Source organism: Eublepharis macularius, chromosome 7, assembly GCF_028583425.1.
Source record: "Eublepharis macularius isolate TG4126 chromosome 7, MPM_Emac_v1.0, whole genome shotgun sequence".
Classification (NCBI taxonomy): Eukaryota; Metazoa; Chordata; class Lepidosauria; order Squamata; family Eublepharidae; genus Eublepharis; species Eublepharis macularius.
In genome coordinates, this window is record NC_072796.1 from 45410272 (window position 1) to 45433530 (window position 23259).

The window sequence follows — 23259 nt, forward strand, 5'->3', positions numbered from 1 at the left end:
CAAATTCACTTCAACCATGTCTATAAAATAATGAAATAATTCAAGAGACAAACGTCAAAAAGAAAATGATTTTTATGAAATTCACAGGATTTACACACAGATATAAAACAAACCAATCTAGAAAACAATTCTTTTTGAAGGTGCAAAGCACAGTGGTGAAATCAAGTAATCACTGTGGTTATGAATCTTTCAGTGCAATCTTAAGAACACTTTCCTGGGAATAAGCCCTACTAAGTAGACTTGAGCAGGATTCTGAGAACTGCTTAGGATTGCTCTCTTGGTGTTATCTTGCTATTTTAACAGGAGCATGTACATCACCTCCCAAAAATAATCGAGACCCCAAGTTCTATGACGCTCTGAGAAGCCATCTCTTTTTTCAAGCTGCTTAATATCACAGCATTGGCCTGAAATGAAAGTGAGAACATCACATTATGGCTCTAGAGAGATGTCACTAAAGATTTTATTTAAGTTTGCCAGGGAAAACTGCTAGGAGGAAAACCTTATTTCAGCATTTTTGGCCCTTTACTTCATAAGGCTTACTTGAAGAAATCAAATGAGTCCAATTTAAATTTAATGCACAAATGGTGTTAATAAACAATTCTGCTTAAATAATAATAATGATAATAATAATAATCGATTTATATACCGCCCTTCAGGGAAATACCTGCTCAGTGGTTTACAAATTATGTTATTATTCCCACAACAAACACCCTGTGAGGTGGGTGGGGCTGAGAGAGCTCCAGGAAGCTGTGACTGATCCAAGGTCACCCAGCTGCAGATATATAGAAAAAAACTATTTTTCAAGTATGAAAAATAAGTACAAGAGGAGGTCTTATGGGAGGCACCTCATTTTCCCTTCCTTCACTATTTCCTTTTTCCCTTCCATGAAAGCCCTCATAGCATTTAACCTCTTCCTGTTTCCTTCTCTCCTTTCCCATCCACCAGCCAATCTACTGCTATCTGCTCCCATCCCGTCATCTTCAGCTTTCCCTTCTTCCCTTACCCAGCAGCCTCTGCCTGGGAAAATGATGACCCAGTTGCATGGTGGCAGCCATTGGCCCCAGCCAGGTGTACACTGGAGAACTTGCAAGGATTTGCAGGGGGCACCATACTATTTCCTCTTTCCCTTCTGCTGGCAACCCTTGTGTACAGCCCTGGCGCCAGGGTTACTGGCGCCTGAGGCAATCCACCCACGCGCGCCTGGGCTGTGCAATGACGTCATCACGCAATGACATCATCAAGCAGTGACACTGGGGCCATTCGCCGGCAGGTGGCTGGGGGGGCGCGAGGAGGTCGCCTGCGCTCCCCCCGCCGCCCCAGCCACCTGCCATCCCTGGCCTGTGGCTGCTGCGCCCGCCCAGGGGCATGTGGTGGTGGCGGCGGTGGCGTGGGGCTGGCCGGTGGCAGTGCTGCGCGCACCTCCGGCCCCAGCACCCCTCCGGCCCCCGCAGTCCCCACCTCACAGCCTCAACGGTGGCGCCAGCCCTGCTTGCATACTCACCTTTCTCTGCTTCCTCCTCTCTTTCCCACTCACCAACCAACCTCTCTTTTATATCTTCAGCTGTATTTATTATCTATTTACTTCATTTATACCTCACTTTTCTTCACAATGAGAACCTAAAGCAGCTCACAGTTCTCTTGCCCGCCATTTTATCCTCACATTCACCCTGTGAAGATGTGACTGGTCCAAGGTCATCCAGGGAGCTTGCATGGCAGAGTGGGGATTTGAACCTGAGTCTCTCCTAGTCTGGAACTCTAACCACTACACATAACATGGGCTGTGGTGGCTGCTGTTGAACAGCAGTGAGGACCAGTGCCTGGAAACCACTCTGCCCCTCTCTCTGCCTTTTACTGACAGAAATCAAGGTTTGAAGACCTGCAGTATTGTTGTGGGTGCCTAGCAACATCCAAAATGCCCATTGAGAGCATTCATTTCTAAGCTACAGGTGCTGCTTCTATTATTTTGGGGGGTTAACCCCTCAATTTTTTTTTTAAAGATTTCAGATTTTTCTGCAAACCTAGGGTGTTTTTCAGGTTTGTAGAAAGATATGTCTTGTTTGCTTACGGCTCTAGTCTCTGGATTTAAATAGCCACATACTTGGCCATGTAGAGACTTAGATATATTGACTGGTGTAGTCTGCAATTCAGAGAACTCTTTGCAAAAAACTCTTTGCAAAACACTTCAGTGATGAATTAGAACTTTTGACCCTGAAGTGTTGTAGTTCTCACTGTATCTGCGCACACAGCCTGCCTTCTGCTCTGACACAGCCCAGCCTGCTTTTCTTTAACATTTCCATTAATTCTTTCAGCTATACTTTTTCGTATGGTTGCCAGCTCCAGGTTGGGAAATTCCTGGAGATTTGGAGATGGAGCCTGAGGAGGGTAAAGTGGGGGGGGCAGGAACCTCAGCAGGATATAATTTCACACAGTCCACCCTTCAAAGTAGCCATTTTCTCCAGGGGAACTGAACTCTGTAGTCTGGATGTAATACTGGGGAAATCTCCTGGCCCCACCTGGAGATTGGCAACCCTATTTTTAGGGTCATGTTTTTACAGAAGCCACATCTTCACTTAAAAGACCACTTTATTAACAAATATTCCAACCTTCCCTCTTTAAGGATAATCCCCTCCCAAAACAGCACAGGACAGTATTGTGCCTCCTCTTCTAAAAGGTGCATCCACACAACATTGTGGCCGGATCAAAGTAGAAACTGTGAGGTGGTTGAATGCACTGCATTTAATTCTTCTCACCTTTTCCTGGCCTCAGTGGATGCTTTTCATTCACAGCTGAGCTGCGGTACAGATTTTCACTGCACTCAGCTGCAAGGGGAAGGAGGGGGCTGCAAGGATATCCATGCAATTCTGGTTGAACTGGCACTTCTGCACCAGAAACAGAGGGAACGGGGGGGGGGGGGAGGGATGGGTGGCACTAGCACACACAATGAGAATGGGAGAGAGTGGATACTATTCCCACCCACTTTGATGCCAAAGTGGGGGCACATTTTTGTGCCTCCGTGCAGAAGAAGACTTCGTTTGGGTCTCAGACATAATTTTCCAATCTATTGTGATTGGAGCTGTTTGTTCTTTTGCTTATTTTATTTTGGTGTGTATGCACAGATAGTAAAGTGGCTACAGAATATAAATAAACATGGTGGTCCTGTTTATAGGCACTGCGGTATTGGCATACGTGATCATATTACTCTCCGTGTATGTAGTTGCATTAGAAACACATGGAAACAGGCAGGCAAACACACCACTGCTGATACTGGCAGGCATAGAATTACTGTTATTTTTGGTTTGTTGTTTCTAACAATGCTGATACACTACATAAGGCAAACAGTGGTGACAATTAGTGAATGGTACTACAGATCACACAAGCATTAGAGGGTTCTTGAAATAGCTCAAACATACTCAAGTCCCCAGAGCAGAGATTGCCTGTAGTAACTGGCATGAAGTGAGGTGAAGGATGCTGGACTTTTCCAAAGGTAGGAAGTTTGAGACGTTATGAAACAATAAAAACTGATCCAAGAATCTAGGTTCAATTACTGCAGGCTCAGCACTGAAATAACCTTGGGTTAAGAGACTGTATCTGTTAGACCAGAAGTAAGTTCAAATTTCTTTTTTTTTTTTTTAGCACAAAACAAATAGCAACTATACCCTTCAGGGGAAGTAATGCTTTTTTAGTGCATAGATACCCTTCTGGTTTCTATTTTCAGACCATGTGTCCTCTAGATCTCACTTACGAAGCAAATCTCAGTACAAATAGCAGGTGAAATACCCAGCTTGGGTTTGCCAAATTAATTTCAGTAGAAACTAAACATTTCATTTGAACTGACTCACCAAACAACCTTTTCACTTCTGAATCTGGAACATAGAATGGTGGACCTGGAAAAGAAACTGGCATATTTAATAAGGAGAAATAATCAAACTACCTTAAATTTACTCTGATACAGCTGGGTTCCCAAAGTCACTTGAAAAGAGGAGGGATTTGTGCTAAAACAGGAAGTAATATTGGGAGTTATGATACAATACCCTGGTCTGCTCCTGATCCCTAAAATTCAGGTCTCACTTTTACACCTGAACTTGTAAGCAGTCGGCCCAGCCTCCGCCATTTTAATATGGTTTCTTGTGATATTAAAAATATCACCAGGCCTCTGGATTTAAAATGGCTGCTGTATTGCCACCAGAGGACCTCCAACAGTTGTTGAGTCCCACCCGGGTGAACACGGCATGCATGGAATGCCACACAGCAATGTGGAGTGATTAAGAGGTGATTGGATTTGCAGTCCCGCCAGCCCCATAGGTGTCCAGTGCAACAAAAGTCTTGCAAAGCCATCCCCACGTAACACATTCCTTTCCCTCCTTCCGTGATGAGATCTCCTGTCCTTGATTGAGGAGCTAATCAAATGACATTTGTAAGTATATACAGTTGTTCCTGGGAAAGTACATTCCCCCCCTAAATTCATCAACTCAGCTCCAGTGGACTTCATTAACAAACTATCCCTTTTGTACAGCACTAGAACAAGTTTTGCATTTGCTTTCACACACCCCGGCAGCTACCAATCAAGGTAATCAAACCTTTTGTCAAACCCAGGAACTGACCATTGGAGCCTTTTGTTCTAATGGCTATGTGGGCTCTTCCACCTCAGGGCACATTCTACCTATAAAAATAGGGCACTGGCCTCATTCAAATCGTGCACGCTTCCTGAGTCCAAGCGCTGCTCCCTTAGGGTTGCTTCCCTAAGTCTCTCCCTCTCTCTTGGCCGAGAACGCTGGCATTTGAAGCTCTCTTCCTCCATAGACCACGCTGTTCCTCTGATTGGTAAATATACTCCCCCCCACCTCCACTCTATTCCAACTTCTGGCTAGCCTCCTAGGTCTCTGTGTATGTAATTATTTTACCCCCATAACTCTGAGTGTATGTGCATGCAGTTTTGTTCTTTAATAAAAGTTGTTGTTTGATGTTAAGCACCAGCCTCGTCTGCTGCCTTGGGGAGGGGACCTGGTAGAAATTGGTGGAGATTTCCTGCTTGTTACCCTTCTCGCATAGCTGTCTTCCTTGCTTGCTAATTCCCCCACAAATCATTTTATCACAAGGAGACCAATTCCGGTAACAAACTGAGCCAAAAAGGTGATTTGCACAACTGTTTTTCTAGTTGCATGGAAGAAATCCTGTGTAGTTAATATTCATGATTAGCTGGATTATTTGGTACTGTGGTTAATTAGTGATCTGACTTGTTTTGATATTTTAATTCAACTTTAGATCAACGTACATTTGCCAGACCTGATCTGGAAGGCTTCCTGAACCCATGTTGCCTTGTAATCCTCTATTGGACTCATCTCATGACCCAATTTCATGTTAACCCCCACTTACAAACCGATTAGACTCAAAAGAGCCATGATAGTAAATTGAGTTGTTCTAATGGTTTTTAGCTGTAGACTGGCCTATTGTATGTTACCTTTATGTTTGCTTGGATCATATGATACAGTAACTAGAAAACAGCAGCACCTCCTGTTCATTAGTGATAACATCAAATTGGCATAGCTAGAAAGAAAGAAAAAGATCAAATCAGGCACAAATCACGTTTTTTGCATATCTAAACTAAGCACTAAATATGTGCAACTAAAACAAAACAAGATCTTTCCTGTATAGCATTGTAAAAGTGCCATTAAAATATAATAGGTTTGGAGGGGGTTCTAGCAAGAGGCAAAGATAAAGACTGTAGATTTCATGTACAAAGAAGGTTGGAAGAATGGGAGACTGACATATCTAATCCATGAGACCAACTCACCAGGAAATTCTTCTGAGCATGCAATGAAATGAACAGCAGTGCTTATGAGCAGTTAATCATTCACTTCACTGAGGCTTTTGCAGGAGACCTTCATGGTGGCTTGTGCTTCTTGCAAGGCTGCTTTACTCAATGGGCTCATTTACTTCTTAGCTGCTGTGCAGTGCTGTCCAGTAAACAGGGGGAGGGGAGGGGATACTGAATGGATTTTCCAATTCAAGCTCTGACCCAGCTAGCCCCATATTGCATTAGGGATCATTCAGTGCAGGTTTCAGAGGCCCTGTTTTGATCCGGATGCAATGCTAATATTTTAAGTCATGAGCACACTTCACTATAGTGCCAAACCAAATGCTTCTGGAATTATCACATCTGTTCTAGAAGATCATCATATTCAATTATTAAAAGTTAGGGTTGCCAGTAGTGAGCTGGCAACCAGCAGGAGTGGGAGGCAAGCGGGATGGGATACTGCCAGCCATTAGAGTTATGTCACTGAGGGGAAAACCGGGAAGTGATGTCAGTCTGCTCTAGCAATCACATGAAACTCTATGGTTTTAATATAAAGTTTTGGTGATTGCTAGACTGACTGCTAATCAATTCCAGGAAGAGATGTAATACTATCAGTTGATGACATTTTTTTTTTCTCTTGCTGGCTGCTGGAGCAGTGTCAGGAAATAGGAGCCAGGGGTAGGGAATTCCCCACCAGGAACCTAGCAAGCCTATTAAAAGTAGCCCCAAGAAGCTGCGTAACTAGTGCAAGTTATTGAGCAATTAGATCAAGAATAAAATGGCCATTCCCTTAGACCCAGACTCTGACATATGTGGTGGGAAGTGTCATCAAGTCATGGCAATCCCATAGGGTTTTCAAGACAAGAGACATTCAGATGTGGTTTGCAATTGCCTGCCTCTGTGTAGCAACCCTGGGCTTCTTTGGTGCTGTCCCATCCAATTACTTATCAGAGCTGATCCTGCTTCGTTTCCAAGAGCTGATGGAATCAGGCTGGCCTGGGCTATCCAGGCCTGTTAAAGAACAGAGTAAATATCAAAATTTATGAGCATAAAATGCGATTTAAATTACTAACCGTTCTCTGTCACAAGGGTTAACAGCTACTAGAGACCCCCTGTCCCAAATTGCATCGAATTTACCAACAACTGTGCTGCAAGGAGGGAAGAAAAAAAGGTGCGTATCACAAACTGTAAATATCTTTGGGGTTTTTTTTTATAACCATAGGGACATGAAAGCAGATGTTCCACAAAAGAAGAATAGGATTTTTAAGTTACTCCTAAGGTACCATGCTGCAGAACATTTCCATTTTACAGGCCTGGCGGAACTGTAATAAGTCCTGCAGGGCCCGGGTCTCAACTAGGAGAGCATTCCACCAGGCTGGAGCCAGAGCTGAAAAGGTTCTGGCCCTGGTTAAAGCCAAGTGAACATCCTTGGGGCCAGGGACCACCAAGCAGATGTTGATCTACAGAGCATAACACCCTCCGGAGAACATACAGGGAGGGATGGTCCTGAAGATATGCAAGTCCCAGTCTGTTAAATGGCCAAATTTTTTCAAATGGCATCAGCAGTCATTGGCCGGACCTGTGGCCACTGTAACATCTAGTTCACTCCTTAGGAGGATATAATTCTGCTTAGGACCACACTGTCAGAATGACTGCCACAGACTGAAGAAAGGATATAATTATTAGTACATCCAAGAGATGCCTTAGCCCGATTCATTTTTAGCCAGGCTAGGCTCCAATACATCTTTCCCAATCTGACTTTCTTTCTGAATTGTCTTTCACTGCACAACACAGCAAGCTAGGGAACAGTTTTAAAGGCTTCCTTTTAAGTGGCCCCTATGTCTACATAAATACTCTTGAGTTCATTATTAAAAAACTTGGTATCAAACATGCCTTGCTTAAAGGTCACAAGAGACTAAGTCCAGCAGGGGGAAAGTTAAGCAATTACAGCGTTTGACACCGACTCTGTTTGCTGCAATTCCTGTTATTCAGTAAATAATACGAAGTTCTTTACAGGTCCCTTCTTGAAACAAAATGACATGACCTCATCTTAGTCTATCTGATTATGTCACACTCCGTTTGGCACTAAAAGTGATCACAGATCACCTGAGCTAGAACAAAATTTATTTCTCAGCCTAATGGTGCAATTTCATCCAATCCTCCATTGATTTTAGCTGTTAAAGAGTTGCATCAGGAGTTCCTAACCAAGTGCCAAGGCAAACCTTGGCATCAAGACCCAATAACATTGCATGATCATAAGCTACAAATGTAATGACACATTTCAGTGTTCACATTAGATCTTTGATCGTATGAACAGTAAGCATTTTTAGTGAATCATGAATAGCTACACCCTAATACTGGGAATGATATAAAATATGTTAAGAAGATGGAACATGCAGTGATCAGCATAGGCTGTACCCTTTCACTTATTTCTCATTAAGGCTTTTGTGAGTTCAGGCCAAAAAGAACTTAAGATCATCAAACACGTAACTGACCAGGGAAAGATTCAAAAGCACCATTTCATTCCTACCTGGCCAAATCATAAATACTGCAACAGTACAAAGAAATATTCCCAGATGTGCTCTACAATGTAAAACAGAGAATAAGCTTTCAATTAATATTTCAAAAAAATGAAACAGAAGGTATAATTAATATCAAGTTCTTTTTAATGTGAAGATCATTGAAGCATTATCTGCTTTGTTGGACAGAGATAAAAGATGTAATAAATGAAAGCATTTAAACAAAGCCTCCAACTTCAAACACATCAGCCTCTTGAAATGAACATCCTACACAAATAGGATTTCCTTTTAGAAAAACCTGCACAAATTATATTAAAAAGATGACTGTTTCCCAGTGCTGTATAAGCAGCATAATAGATCTATGAGCTATGTAACCTATGCATGGTTTCCAAGGAAATTCCTACATGGATAAACAGTTTGTCAGGGAATTTTTTTCACAGTTAAGGCATTAAGGTAGAAACATGATGAAGCATCATGTAAGAATTAAATTTAAATAATCATCTACCTACCGGTGGTTTAGGTGGGTAGCCGTGTTGGTCTGCAGTAGAATAGCAGGATTTGAGTCCAGTGGCACTTTAGAGACCAACAAGATTTTCAGAGTGTAACCTTTTGAGAGTCAGAGCTCAAGACTGAAGAAAGGAACTCTGACCCTTGAAAGCTTACATTCCGAAAATCTTGTCGGTCTCTAAGGTGCCACTGGACTCAAATCCTCATACCTACTGGTTGTTCCCTAGCCCGGTTGTTCCCTAGCCCGAGGAGGCAAGAGAGGTACCATCTTTAGATGTTTTTAGGAGGCACTGTAAGGCCATTTTATGTGCTAGGGCTTTAAATGGTTACTTGGAGGTTATTTACTTTGTATGCTTTTAAATTCAGAATTGTAAACTATGTTGAGTCACAGAGGAAAGGTGGGGCACAGATATTTAAATAAATCAGAAATGGCATTTATTTTTATTTTTTATTCTGCAGTTTTTATCCTAACTTCAGGGAGGCTCATAGTAATATAAAACCATAAAAACCATAGTAGTATAAAACCATAAAATCCAAGACTTAAAAATAATTAGACAAAAAAAACTTGTAAAGAAACTGCAAATGCCTGGCCAAAGATAAAAGCTGAAACCAAACCAAATTCAAATGTACCTGTTACCCCACAAACTTATCACTTGATTCCAGTGACTCCAACAAAAGCTTGTCACCAGTTTCCTTTGTTAGAACCAATACACTGAAAACAGCGATGGCAGAAAAACAAGGCAGGATTATAACTAACAGCTTCACCTTGTGCAGAGATAACACTTGTTTCCTGTAAATCAGAGTCTCCAAATTGGGATCCAGCTTTGGAAATGTATGTTCCTTCCCACTCTTTAAAGCAAATTGGATGATGTTTATATGGGGTTACACTTTCTTAAGTAAATCAAGTTAACATCTTGAAGATGCTCCTGGCCCCAGCCTTGGCATTGGATAAACAGGTTGGCACACTTCCTAAGAATGCTTTTTTTCAATTACATCTGGTTCATAAGCTGACCCCTTATCTAGATTCTGCCAATCTAGCTACTCTGATCCATGCTGCCATAACTTTCACATTGGACTAGTATCTGGCTGCCCTTAGGAGACATATTGGAAGCTTCAATTAGTAAAAAAACAATTCCAGTGCTGCATGAACTGATTTGTGCTTCTAGACCGAATTCGAAGTGCTGGGTATCACCTTTAAAGCCCTTCATGGCCTGGTGGCACCTGTTCTTAGGATAGTTATGTGGAAACATTTAAGTTACAGGCTTTTTCTGTGCAGGCCCATTCCTCTGGAACAGCCTACCAGGGTGAGTGGGGAGGGTACATTCACTTGATGTGTTAGGAAGGTGTGTGACAATTTTATTCCAGAGGGCATTTGGTGGAAGATAAAACGGTTTTGGCAGATTTGGCTGTATTTTATCCTATTGCTGAATGCTTATGACAGCTGTTTCCCCATGTCTTACAAGTTGCGCCTCACTCACAGAATGCTGGCGGCTTCTTTGCGCGACTTCTGACATCACCGTTTCGAAAATGGATGCAGGCAGTTATGATCCCATTTTTGTGGCACCGCAATTCCCTCCTTTCCCTATGTTAACTGTAGTTTTGAATTAAAGCTGTCGCTGTGAAACTGTTTAATGTAAACCAAGTTCCCTCCTAACATCATTTACAAACCCACTTCAAATCATGGTTTTAATGTCTGTGTTATGAGGAAACCATCTATACAATAACCACAGTTTGTGTCAGGGCACATAACACAAAACCATCCTTAACACTGAGAAAAGAAAGGGGAAATCCACGCAAACAGGAAGAGGAGAGAGAAAGGCTCCAGACGGGTAAAAGGTGGTTTGCAACATAGTCAATATTACATCTGTATCAGGACTTTGGCAATCCTACATGTTTAACTGCATTAATAAACAAATTTCAAACAAAGAAAACTTGGTGGTTGGTGGGAGCTCAATACAAACCTTCAATAATTTAGCTCCAGGGATCTCTGGAACTGTTTCTTCAGAATAGGAGAGACTTTGTTCTGTGAAAAAATCTTTCAGAGCTGTTTCACTGATTTCTACACCAACTACATGGTGCCCCATGTCAGCTAACCTATGAGGAATTATAAAAGTAAGCATACTTTCTTATATTTTATTACTGTGGTTAAAACAAACAGTCAAAGTCCAACTGGTAGATAACATGTAGGGCCACTCTTCATCTGGTAGAATCTGAGGTAATCATACATTACAGACAAACACATTAGAAAGTCCCAGTTTCATTTTTAAAACAACAACTTTGGGAGTGAAGAATTTGGAATGGAGAAATTGTGAAGAAGGGGATGCTGAACCCTTTCTTTGCTTACAGCATCTCCATTCCAAATGGTTCCTCAAGATGCTTTAAAACATAAGATACTTTGCTTTAAATTTATATATAGTGCTGTGACTCTTTTATATGCATTTTCCTGAGATACACCGTTAACCCGTCATGAGCTTTGACACATGAAAGCTTAGGTAAGGTAAAGGTAGTCTCCTGGGCAAACACCGAGTCATTACTGTCCCATGGGGGGGATGCCGCATCACGACATTTTCTTGGCAGACTTTTTGTTACGGGGTTGTTTGCCATTGCCTTCCCCATATCCTGGAAAACTTTGTTGGTCTTCAAGTTTCTACTGGACTCAAATTTTGTTCTATTACAGAATAATATGGCTACCCAACCTGAAACTATAGTTAACTCCTATTAGTCTGAAAATCTAGTACCTGAATATAAAGAGATGTGCAGAGACAAGATCTCATAGTTGGCTATGAGAAAGAAAAGTTCAAATTTGTATTAGATAAACATTCATAGTAGGCTGGTAGTCGATCAGTTAAGCCCCAGTATTAATTTTGGCTTGACTATTTTCTCTTAAACTTTAAAAGCCATGTCCAGTTTTTAAATCATTCAGCTCTTGCTGAGGGTAAGAAACGTATTGGCTAAATCAACTCCACCACTGGATCCTTGATAAATACTGCTATTACCCTTCCAGGTGTTTGTCTAGGTCCTTCAAACATAAAAGTACAATGTCAGAACAACAGTTCTGTGCCTGTAACAAATAAAACAGGTACAGAAAGACGGGAAAAAATCTACATCACCTTAATGATTGTGCACAATACATTTGTTGGCTTTTACCCCACTTTGTCAAACACGGTGAACTTCACAGAAACCACCTTGTATGTAATCAGCTGAATACCTTTTGTATCTGGATGGATTGGAAACAGTCTGCCCGCACCAGAGTGAGTAAAATTCAACCTCACTATTCTCAGGTATGTCATCTATTGTTCCAATTGTCATGCCTCTCTCTAGCTATGATGCTGGAGCAGACTTTGGAGGATGTCTGCAGGGCTGCTACAGAATGCTACTTCTCTTGCATATTCTGATCATTTCAGTGGGGCTTCCAAAGGAGAACTTCCCTGTGAAAGTAGACTGAATCAGACCATTGACCCATCTTTTAATACACATGAAGCTGCCATATACTGAACCAGACCATTGGTCCATCTAGGTCAATATTGTCTTTTCTGACTGGCTGTGGTTCAGCATGGTCTCAGAGTCTCTGTACATGAGACATCTTACATGAGGATCCTCAAGTATAGGGAGGTGCAATGTTAGCTGAGTGAGAAGCATAGTTCAAAAATACAGAACAGAAGGCCCTTTGAGGAGGTGAAGATGAAATTAACAAATCCTCTCCGGAGTGATCTCTGCCAGCTCTGTGTAGAGTGGTGAAACGAAGAGAGCTGTTGGCTATGTCTTTTTGAACTACGTTTCCTGGCTAACGTTGCGTCTCCCAACACTTGAGCATCCTTGTCTAGGAGTCTCTTTTTAGAGACTCTCAGTTATTTTTCACATCACCAACTACCTGATGCTTTTTAACTGGAGATGCTGGGGATTGAAACTGGAACCATCTGCACGCTGAGTAAGCTTTACCACTGAGACATGCTTCCCCTCCCCTAGTTCACAATTATTTATCTAGTTTGACTAGCAGTGGCTTTCCAGAGTCTCAGACCTGAGATCCATTGAAGGCAAACTGCAGGATTTGAATTTGGGAATATCTGTGGTTAATATGCACTCTACCTGTGAGCCATATCTTCCAGTGGATTGTGAAATAACATTTCAACTGAATGTAACATTTTAATAACATTTTAGCGGAAACAGTAATTTGGTTAAGAAAAAGTCTTTAAAAACTAGCTGCTATGCTTAAACGTCAGCAAACAGAGAGGAAGGGAGTGTTGCCGAGGGTGGAGGAAACCAGAGGAGGATCACATGAGAAATTTTGTAACATAAAGGTCATCTAAGTATTGCACATCATCTCACAGCATGTTTTGAAATGTTTAGAAAGAAAAGTAGAAATGAGGAGACCGTAGATTTTCAGAACCTTTTGGATAACATTGGAATATTATGGAAGATAAAAAACCCTCTGTCCTGTCTGGTTTTCTTTAAAAAATGTCTAATGCATATCTCTTGAGCTAGCAACATCTCTCACTTGGCCTTCCTAGCCTCCACTCTACTCTGTCTACATCAGGTTCACCCAGCTGTCAGGACTGGCTCCTCAGTCCAGCCTAGCTGACACTGAACTGGACACAAAGACTTCTAATTTTGATGACTCTGCTTTTAATCAGCTCCACAACTCTAGCAAGCCCATAAAAGGGAGGAGGTGTCACATAGCTGAATTTCATGTGTAGTAGCTAGACTATTATGTTCAAGTGTGTAAGTCTCAGTTTCAAATTTTTACTCAGCCATTAAAGTTTACAAGGGAGCCACAGGCTATTCTCAGTCTAACTTACAGTAAAAACACACACAAGTTCTAATATACGGTGGAAACAATGGGACACACATATTTGCTGCATTCTGGGGATTTTGTTTTCAAGACAGAATGCACATTCAGATCACCATACACATTATGGAGCACACCGAGTCTCGGCACCCACCCTGTTTAAAAGCCATATGTAAGTTATAGGTTCTCCTCAGTTCCCATGTGCATGTGTGTAGAGTGCCCTCAAGTCAGAGTAGACTTATGGTGATCCCTGGTGGGGGTTTTATGGCAAGAGACTAACAGGTGGTTTGCCATTGCCTGCCTCTGCAACCCAGGTCTTCATTGGAGGTCTCCCATCCAATTACTAACCAAGGCTGACCCTGCTTAGCTTCTGAGATCTGACGAGATCAGGCTCACCTGGGCTATCTCGGTCAGGGCCAGTTCTCATGCAGGTGGTGCACCACAACTGTGGCATGTGTGGAAAAAGAGCTTCAGCTTTCCACCCATGCTGTTTTCTTAATCTGAAATGGTTCTGGGTACCACTATTTGGCCTTTTGGGGAAACCCAGACACTGGGAAAATGGAACAAGGAGGAAGGTAAACCCTTCTCCCTGTGTGCCACTGTCACAATCTGAATCAGGCACCACTTGCATGGGAACTGAGGAGAACCTGCAACTCACATATAATTTTATATAGGGTGAGGTCTCCAAAGAGGCTGTTAAAAGTGATTGTGTTTGTCTTGAGAGTGAAACTATACATTATAAAATCTGGGGCTACCATGTAGTGTTCTCCCATCACTATCTGTAATGGCTAATAAAAACCTGTCATCTGATGTCATCCTTCTGTACGTCTTCCTTCTAGTGCTGAGAAACCTCATTGGCTGCTGTTGGGAGGATCAGAGAAATGCACAATATAATGAGATTAGACTACAGACTAAATTTTACCACACATTACAGAGCAGGACAACTCATCACTAGGATGCAATTACTAACTGCAACTCCTTATTTCTTGCAGCACATTAATTCCTCTTCTAATTCACAGGTGGCCGTAAAGCAAAAAGTGAAATAACTTTACATCTCTGCACTCAAAAGAGAAAATATGGGGTGCAACCCATATTCACAAATACTATGCTAATTTAACAGTTTCTCCTTAGAATGTGGGCAGGTTGTACCTCACAGTATAAATAATTCATCTCCTTTCCCAAACCTGCTCTTTACCCAAATGTTGGTTTCCAATCTTGTCCAATCTTTCATGTTCAATCTCTCATGTTCATAAACTCAAGTCTGCCTGGACCCAGTCCAATAAATTCCACTCACATCTTGGCCAGCTTGTAGACCTGTTGGCTACAGGTCCTCTTCTTAGCATTACACTGCAGTGGCATTGTGTGTAGAATGTTCAGAGTTCAAATGGTGACTCTACCATTAAACTTGCCAAGTAATCTGAGGCCACTCTTCTTCAGCCCAACCTACCTCATGGGATTGTTGTGAGGCTAAAATGAGAAGGAATAGCCTCATACCCCATCCTGAGCTACTTGGAGGAAGGATAGGATAAAAATGTATAGATACATAGTAAGAAGTGATCCAAGTCATTTTAGTGTGCAGAGGAGAGTGACAAGGAGATCAGGGGTCTGGAGACTGAGCCCTATGAGGAAAGGCTGAGGGCCTTGGGAATGTTTAGTTTGGAGAAGAGACTGAGGGGGGACATGATTATGCTCTTTAAATATTTGAAAGGCTGTCATTTGGAGGAGGGCAGGGAGCTTTTCCAGTTGGCAGCAGAGGGTAGGACCTGAAACAATGGGCTTAAATTACATGCACAAAGGTACCGGCTGGATATTAGGAAGAACTTTTTCACGGTCAGAGTAGTTCAAAAGTGGAACCAGCTGCCTAGGGAGGTGGTGAGCTCCCCCTCACTGGCAGTTTTCAAGAAAAGGCTGGATGAATACTTGTCAGAGATGCTTTAGGCTGATCCTGCACTGGGCAGGGGGTTGGACTAGATGGTCTGTATGGCCCCTTCCAACTCTATGATTCTATGAAGTCATTTTAGTGTCTGCAGCAGAAAATCTAAATGGCAAACTTCAATAAAATTCAAGATATAAACTAAACCATCTATTGCTCATTAATTCTACATCAAACTCTGAGGAGGGCAGATTTGCCTAATGTAGGATTGACCTAGCGGTTTGACCAGAGTTCTGCATTCTTTTGTTCAATTGCAATCCAGCAGTTTGACCACAGTTCTGTATTTTTTGTTCAATTGCAATCCACCTGGAGTCACAGTGGAAAAGGTAGACTATAAATGAAGTGAATATTATTTTAAAAAATAAGGATAATCAATTCTATGTCTGAGTAGTGCATTTTACCATTTCATCTCAACAGCTTTACCACAAAGTGGGAAAAATATCTTCAGTCCATTCCTGCCATTGAGAAAATTATCCAGATACTTCTTCAAAAGTCTGCGAATGAAAAGAAAGGGTTTTAAAAAACAACATAATTAAATTCTATACAAAAAAATATAATAATACTTTAGAATTTATAAGTGATTTTTTTAACTTTGGCATTTCATATTCAATAGATGTGCGAGGGTGAACAGTGCACTGCAATCACACTTCAACATTAAGACACAAAGACCTGACAACCAAGGTCTGTACTGAAAATCTCTAATAATGTGACTGTAGATGACTTGATTTACCCACGAACTGTCCGAAAAGCCCATTGTCTGTTGGCTTTTACCATTACTAGTAATATTTCTCTATAACATAAGCAGGAAAAGAAGTTAACATGTAAATTAGGACATGGCAAGTATTCCTTGTATAAGTAGAGTTAGTACAAATAAAACAAAGACAAATATTTAAATAAAAATGCTTGATCCAACTACTTTAAATTATTATAATTATAACTAAAATTCAGAAAACAAAACTAACCAAGAGGTGTCAGAACTTTAGCAAGAATTTTCAAAGCTACTAAAATATCCTTAACTGCAGCTTCCACTACCCTTCAGCAATTATCCTCAAGAATATTTAAATGGTGATAATCTACAGATCAAACAGGGAAGGTAGCTGGGAAAGGGACCGGGACAAAGGCTCTTGGCTTGGTATAAAGCTTTGCAAGAAAAAAATGGGGGATAGATTTTAGAATCTGGGCTCCACATGGGTGTCAGGGGTCACCGTGGGCACCACTGGGCAGGGCACTGGCATGCCTGGCTCCGACTTCAGGGGTGTGTGAGGGGTACTGCAGGACCCTGCTCTGTGGAAGAAGGGGTGGTATACCTCACCTGGCTCCCTCTCAGTCCACTCGCTGGCCTGTTCAACCTGACCCCGTCACCACTCTTACTCTCCTCCATCCTCTCGTCAACTTGCCTCCTCACACTCTCTTGCTTCTCTCCTCCACTCCATCACTCCTCCACAACCCACCACAAACACTCTCCTGAGCCAGCTTTTATAGGGTTTTCTCCACCTCCCTCTGCCCTTCCAGGCTCCTCCTCTCTCCTGATGCTACCCAGCTGTGTCTGCCCTCAGGTGTTCCTCCTCATTCCCTAGTTTCTCCTGGCCTTCCTGCAGGGTGGGGATGAATGTGAATGTCTCCCAGCTGGGGCTTCCCCCAGGTGTGCCTTCTTTCCCTCTTCCCTTCTCCCTCAGTCTTTCCTGCAGGACAGGGCTGGCTGGGCCCTTACAGGTGATGTGGCACCGCCTCCTCTGCCTTTGCTCATGAGGAGCTGGGCTGGTCTCCTGAAGTGCAGCCAGCTCCCTTTGTTGGCTGGGGTTGCTGGTTTCCCCCGGGGGCCTGGGCAGGGGCTTCCAGTACCTCTGTCCCCTCATTGGCACCGTGGCCAGGTGTGTGTGCCTCTTGCCCTTTGGGGTGGGGTTGGGCGGTGTGCCCCTGGCTGGTCTCTTCCTCTGGCTACCTTTTCACTTCCCTTTCTGCTGGCTGGAGCTGCACCCCCTCCCAGGGGCTTCCTGTACTTGCTGCTGGCATCCCCTCAGCTTGCAGGTAAGAGGGCTGGAGCAAGTCTGGGGTGCTTGGGGCGCTCAACCCCGGACAATGGGTGCCCTTTTCTGTTCTCAAGGAATCCCCACAAACCTACCATGAAGTTTTGACAAAGAGGGTGTATTAAAGTGTGCTGATGAAAATAACCTATGGTAGGTTGGAACCATCATATAGAATGTGTATTTGCTACAGATAAAAGGGGGTGAATACAAAAAAGCCCCCAAACACTGGGGATTAGATTTGCTTGGCATTGGCTAATAAAAGTTGCAAGTCAAGTTCTTCAAGTTTCATAGGCACAAAAAGAACAAGCTTTATTTAGACCCAGGGCTGCTAAGAAGAAACCCATTTCGATAATCTTTCCATTTACACTTTGACTCCAAACACTACTAAAGGCAACAGAATGAAGCTACAGCAGGAAAGTTGGGAGGGAGTCTGCAAGATCCTAAATTGAATTGTGGCTGTTGGGGGTTTTCCGGGCTGTATTGCCGTGGTCTTGGCATTGTAGTTCCTGACTACAATGAATGGATGTGGGAAACTGGGAACTGATATTGAATGCGTGAATGTATACATGTGGAGCAAACTGAAGGGTGACTGTGCAAGAAAGTGCATAGAAAGTTGGAAAGGAGACATATGAAATGAGGTTCACTTGCGCATCCCTAGGTACTTGGTAATGTGTATTTCTACCCTATGGTGTAGTGACGCAAATGTCTTACAAATGGGGAGACCCAGGTTCATTCAGTTATGAAGCTCACTTCAATGGACCTTGTTGTGAGGATAAGTTGTTGAGAGGATAAAATGGGGAAAAGGGGATAATGTATGATGCCCTAAATTTGTGAGGGGGGAGAGTGTGCAATGAAATATATAAATAAAACACTGTGGGCATCTACTGTGGCTACAGCAATTTTACAAATCATGTGTGAGAGTCATATTCTTTTACAAACTTCAGTTTTATTATAAAATGATAGAAGTAGAACATGGAATTACATACGGATGTCCTTCTTCCTTATGAAATGGAAGGTTTCTCAACTGCCACTTCTCCAGCCATTCTCCTTCCGTCATTACTGTGCTCTGTTGTGACACAGTGTTACAACCTTCTTCCCTTCCAGAGGAATCCTCCATGGCCCAGGAAACCTTTGCATCAAGAAAGAAGTCCTATAACCATTTTTTATTATTGGTGAAAACCAGGGCTTTTTTCTGGGAAAAGAGGTGGTGGAACTCAGTGGGCTACCCTTGGAGAAAATGGTCACATGGCTGGTGGCCCCGCCCCCTGATCTCCAGACAGAGGGGAGTTTAGATTGCGGTGCGGAGGGCAATCTCAACTCCCCTCTGTCTCGCGATCAGGGGGCGGGGCCACCAGCCATGTGACCATTTTCAAGAGGTTCCGGAACACCGTTCCCCCCCGTTCCCCCTGAAAAAAAGCCCTGGTGAAAACTTCCAGTTTGCCTTAAGCCTTGTATATGTTCAGTAAAGCATGTCCTCTCCTCTTTTAAAAGTAAAGTTTATCAACTGTTCTAAGAACCCTGCAAAACCAGCAAGTTTGGCGATGACATTACAGGTAGAAATCATCACATTGCCAGCAAGTGTGTGTGCACTGACGTGTCTCTCCGGCTGTCAACCATCCCCTCCCCGCACCGGTTGCTAGGGGTAACTGACACATTCACACACAGAGAGAATGGCAGCATGAAAAGAAATAAAATAGTATTTAGTTCCCAGACCCAACCACTCTGTGAAATGTCTTGATGGGGGGGGGCTGACATAGGGAACCATGCTACAGCAGAGTCTCTGGGGGAAAAGAAAAGGGGACCTGGTATATGTAAAAGAGGTCAGGGCTCTACCTATTAAATAGACACAAAACAGTTGGTGAAACTTGTGACTGCCTAAACTACATATATCCCTGGATATGTGTGGAGAGAAGTTTATGCCAGGAGGTAGTTTTTTAGGGGTCACACACTGGCAGGCACCTCAGGAATGCACGCTGTGTGCATACTCCCAACTGGTGCGGTGATGTCACTTCTGGAAGTGACATCATCGCACCAGCTGTGGGAGCATTCCTGTGCGTCATTTGGGCCTGATTTGGGCCCCAAATGGGCCGAATCAGCCCCATGAGGAACGTGGGAGTGCTCTCTCAGCTGGTGTGGTGACATCACTTCCAGAAGTAATGGCATCATGCTGGCTTGCACACACAACGATCAACACACTGCCGGCACAAGGGAACTGCTGGGTCCCTAACCCTCCCAACAGGAGGACAGAGGGACCTGGCAACTCTAGATCACATGCATATTTTTCATAATGAGGAATGTTCTCCTGTTGTCTATAGACTTCCTTAAGATAATCACCTGTGCAGAATAACCTTTGTCTATTGGTTTAAAGATTACATTTTTATGAACGATACAAAGTTGCCTCAAAGCTAAATTCTCTTGCCTAGCAAACAATACCAAACAGGTATTTCTTACATTTCCACTTCAAGAACTTGTCTCATCACTAAATCCTCAAATACATGAATTCTAGTATTCTTAGAAGATGAACCAGAAGAAGAATGACCACTCTCTTCCTGAAATGAGACCCCCAGCAAATCTGACCTTTCTAAAACATTGCTGAAGTTCTACCCTCAAATTAAATAATGTGTAGGAGAAGGACAAACAGGAACCGGAAGTTCACAAGCACTAAAAATTGCACCTGATAAGTTTACTACCAATGGGTTATCAGAATCTTTTTCTCAAGTCTCATTTTATCATTTTGTGGTCTACGTCATTCCCTAAATCTCCTCCCTCTGTTGGATCCTAAATATCTCTCTCAAACCTAGAGATAAAATATCCATTTTGAATGTCCATGGTGTTATCAGTAGTATAGTGCTAAATGTTCACCTACTTCAGCAAATCAGAGGTAACTTATAATAACCTGATGATATCATAACATTACACAGCCTATCAGATTTGCCTGCATGTTGATATCACTCAGGGTAGCAAAGCTTCCAAGCCTGGTCACATGGTGATTTTAGCCAATCAGGGTGAGAACCGGTAAAGCCTGTTCAGAACACTACTCCATGAACATGTGAACACTCCCATTGTCTCCTGCTGCACTCCTTGAAAGTTTGCTGAAAGAGGGGACACTTTTCAGCCTTAACAAATGAGCTCACAAAAGTCACCCATCTCTTTTGACTCAGCTGTAGTTATCAGAGCAAACAGCTACAAATGTGTCTTTTTCTTAACCATCCAAGAGACGGCTATACAGAAAGGAGAACCATATTCAAGGTAAGTCCTTCACATAAATTTGTGTGTTGCCTCAAGATATTATGCAGTTAGATCCAAACATGAGGGTTTGTGCCCACCTACAGTCACATTTGGGTATGGTCATACCAAAGGTGTTTGGTGGTAGAAGACTGCACTTGTGGTTACCTAGCAACCAACCGACTCAGTAGAACATTGACAGTGGAAGGCAACTGCCAAGTTCTTCCTGCTCCTTCACCTTGTGAGGTGATCTGGACTTTTGGGGCAGTAGAGGCTAAGTCTCAGAGAAGTGAGACTTTGGACCTGGCACGGGATGGGATAATAAAGCTTTTGACTGAGGTTTAGTCTGTGGAACCTGGTACTAGACATTCTCAGCATATGACTCTGGAACAATGTCCTTTTGTCCAGCTAAGCTGTTAGGTTTGCTTCTGTCCATTGCACCACCATATCTTTGAAGGGTTGCACATGCATATTTATCACTTGTTGACAGTATGCTGAATGATGACATGTATGCAAATGAGCCATTACAGATAAAACACCATATATAATTTTTGCTATCATCTCACATCTCCTCACACACACTTTCCACAGTCAATTGTTCACTTATTCATCTGAGAATCAGGCTGGTTGATTCATACATGTTCATCATAATATGTTCATCTAGCGATGACATGTATGTATGAATGGGCCATTGTCAATATAAAACCACAGACCAAAGTTTCATTTCACATACACAATGTTTGTCAATAAAGCCACACATTCTGCTAGTGATGATAAAGGGGTACGTGATGCACAGGTCCAGTTCTGCCTCCCCCAAAGACACCCAATGGGATGTTGGAAGGAAGCTGACAGTTGAAAACAGTTAAGAACAGCCGTTAGAAGGGGGAGAGCTGTGAGACTGAGGAGAAATATTCTGTGAAGGAAGCAATCTGACTTAGACCTGACTTCTGAAAACAGATAGTTTGTAACTGACTGCTGGAATAGTTGAGATTTTAAAAAGCCAGTGTTTGGTTGACTAACACACTCTCTGTGTGAGTTAGCCAAATGTTACTAAAGCTGTAAATAAAATTTAACTTATTTTCTGTTCAAACCCTGTTGTCTGGATGTCTAGTATCTCAGGGAATATAACATACATACACCCCAATCTTGTTGATCATGGTGATGGAGACTACCCTCAAGTGATAGCTGAGTTATGGTGACCCCCCTCCCTTCCCCCATTGAGTTTTCATAGTAAGAGACTAACAGTTGGTTTGCCATTGCCTACCTCTGCAACCCTGCTCTTCATTGGAGGACTCCCACCCAATTACTAAATAAGGCCAATCCTGCTTAGCTTCTGAGAACTGACAAGATCAGGCTCACCTGGGCTATTCTGTTCAGGTGTTGATCATGATGAATGAAATTAATTAACTACATGGTGGCAGCAGATAAGGGAAAGTACAGAGTTCCCTGACTCCAATAGTCCTGGGCAGTGGGGGGGGGCAAATAAAGAGAACTGGGCTGTTCTGTTTGGTGACATCTCTGGGGAAAAAGGAGAGAGGGGACCTGGTGTTAGTAAAAGGGTTAGGGATCTCTAGCTATTAAAGACATGACATGGGTGGCAATTTGTGACTTCCTTACCAGCCTAAAGCCCTGAACCTGGGAAGAGAGGATTCAGTGTAAGACAGTGTGTAAGAGGTCACAGAGTGGTTTACACATCATTTGATGACAATATGTGAATAAGCCATCCTGGTTGGAATTTGCACCTGTTGAACCCTACCTGCTTTGAATCGAGCATAAGACTTACTCAGCGTGAGTAGAAAGAAAAGAATTCATTCAGAGTATATTAGCAAGATTCGGGTCCAGTAGCACCTTAGAGACCAACTAGATTTCGAGGGAATGAGCTTTCGGGAGTCAAAACTCCCTTAGAAAGCTCATACCCGAATCTTGTTGTTCTACTACTGACCAACACGGCTACCCGCCTGAAACGATCTTCACAGTACATTGTACACGCATTCCCTGAAATGTGAATACAGGGCACGTATGTATTCAGCAATCAGGCGGAGAGAAATCAAGTGCTACTCATGCCCAGCGGCGCTGACCTCAACCCCGAAGACCCAAGCGATAAGAAGTCAAGGTGATAATCCCTTATCCGCGTGCAGATGTGAGCCACCAGCTAAAGCGTTCCTTATTTCACCGCCACCCAGCCTCAGGTCTCGCAGGGTATTCAAGCTTACCTTGGGATGAGAGAGTATTAGATAGAAAAAGCGGAGCCTCGACTAAAGGCGGCGACTCAGACCAGACGGTGGCACTCGACAGGCTTCGGCGGAGCAGACGCAGTTCCTCCTACCGCCTCGAGAGCCCAGCGCGGACTGAGCGCCACAGCCCCCTCCCGCCCAGCGAGGGGAGGAAGCCGGCGGCTGGCTACATTGTCTCCTCCCCTCGCTCCACACGCTACGCGCTGAGGGCAGCGGAAGCAGCTTCGGGAGGTG

At 43.0% G+C, this 23259-nt stretch overlaps 1 protein-coding gene across 1 annotated transcript; it reads right to left on the reverse strand.

Annotated features, from left to right (window-relative positions):
* Positions 1–65: 65 nt before the first annotated feature.
* TPMT (thiopurine S-methyltransferase) lies at positions 66–23125 on the reverse strand. Its single transcript, XM_054984309.1, has 9 exons — positions 23005–23125; positions 18553–18695; positions 15941–16033; positions 10782–10914; positions 8325–8377; positions 6868–6942; positions 5459–5544; positions 3840–3884; positions 66–404 (listed from the first exon to the last, which is right to left on the reverse strand). The coding sequence occupies exons 2-9, from the start codon at positions 18681–18683 to the stop codon at positions 292–294; spliced, it is 729 nt and encodes a 242-aa protein (XP_054840284.1). The 5' UTR covers positions 18684–18695; positions 23005–23125; the 3' UTR covers positions 66–291.
* Between the last annotated feature and the right edge of the window lie 134 nt (positions 23126–23259).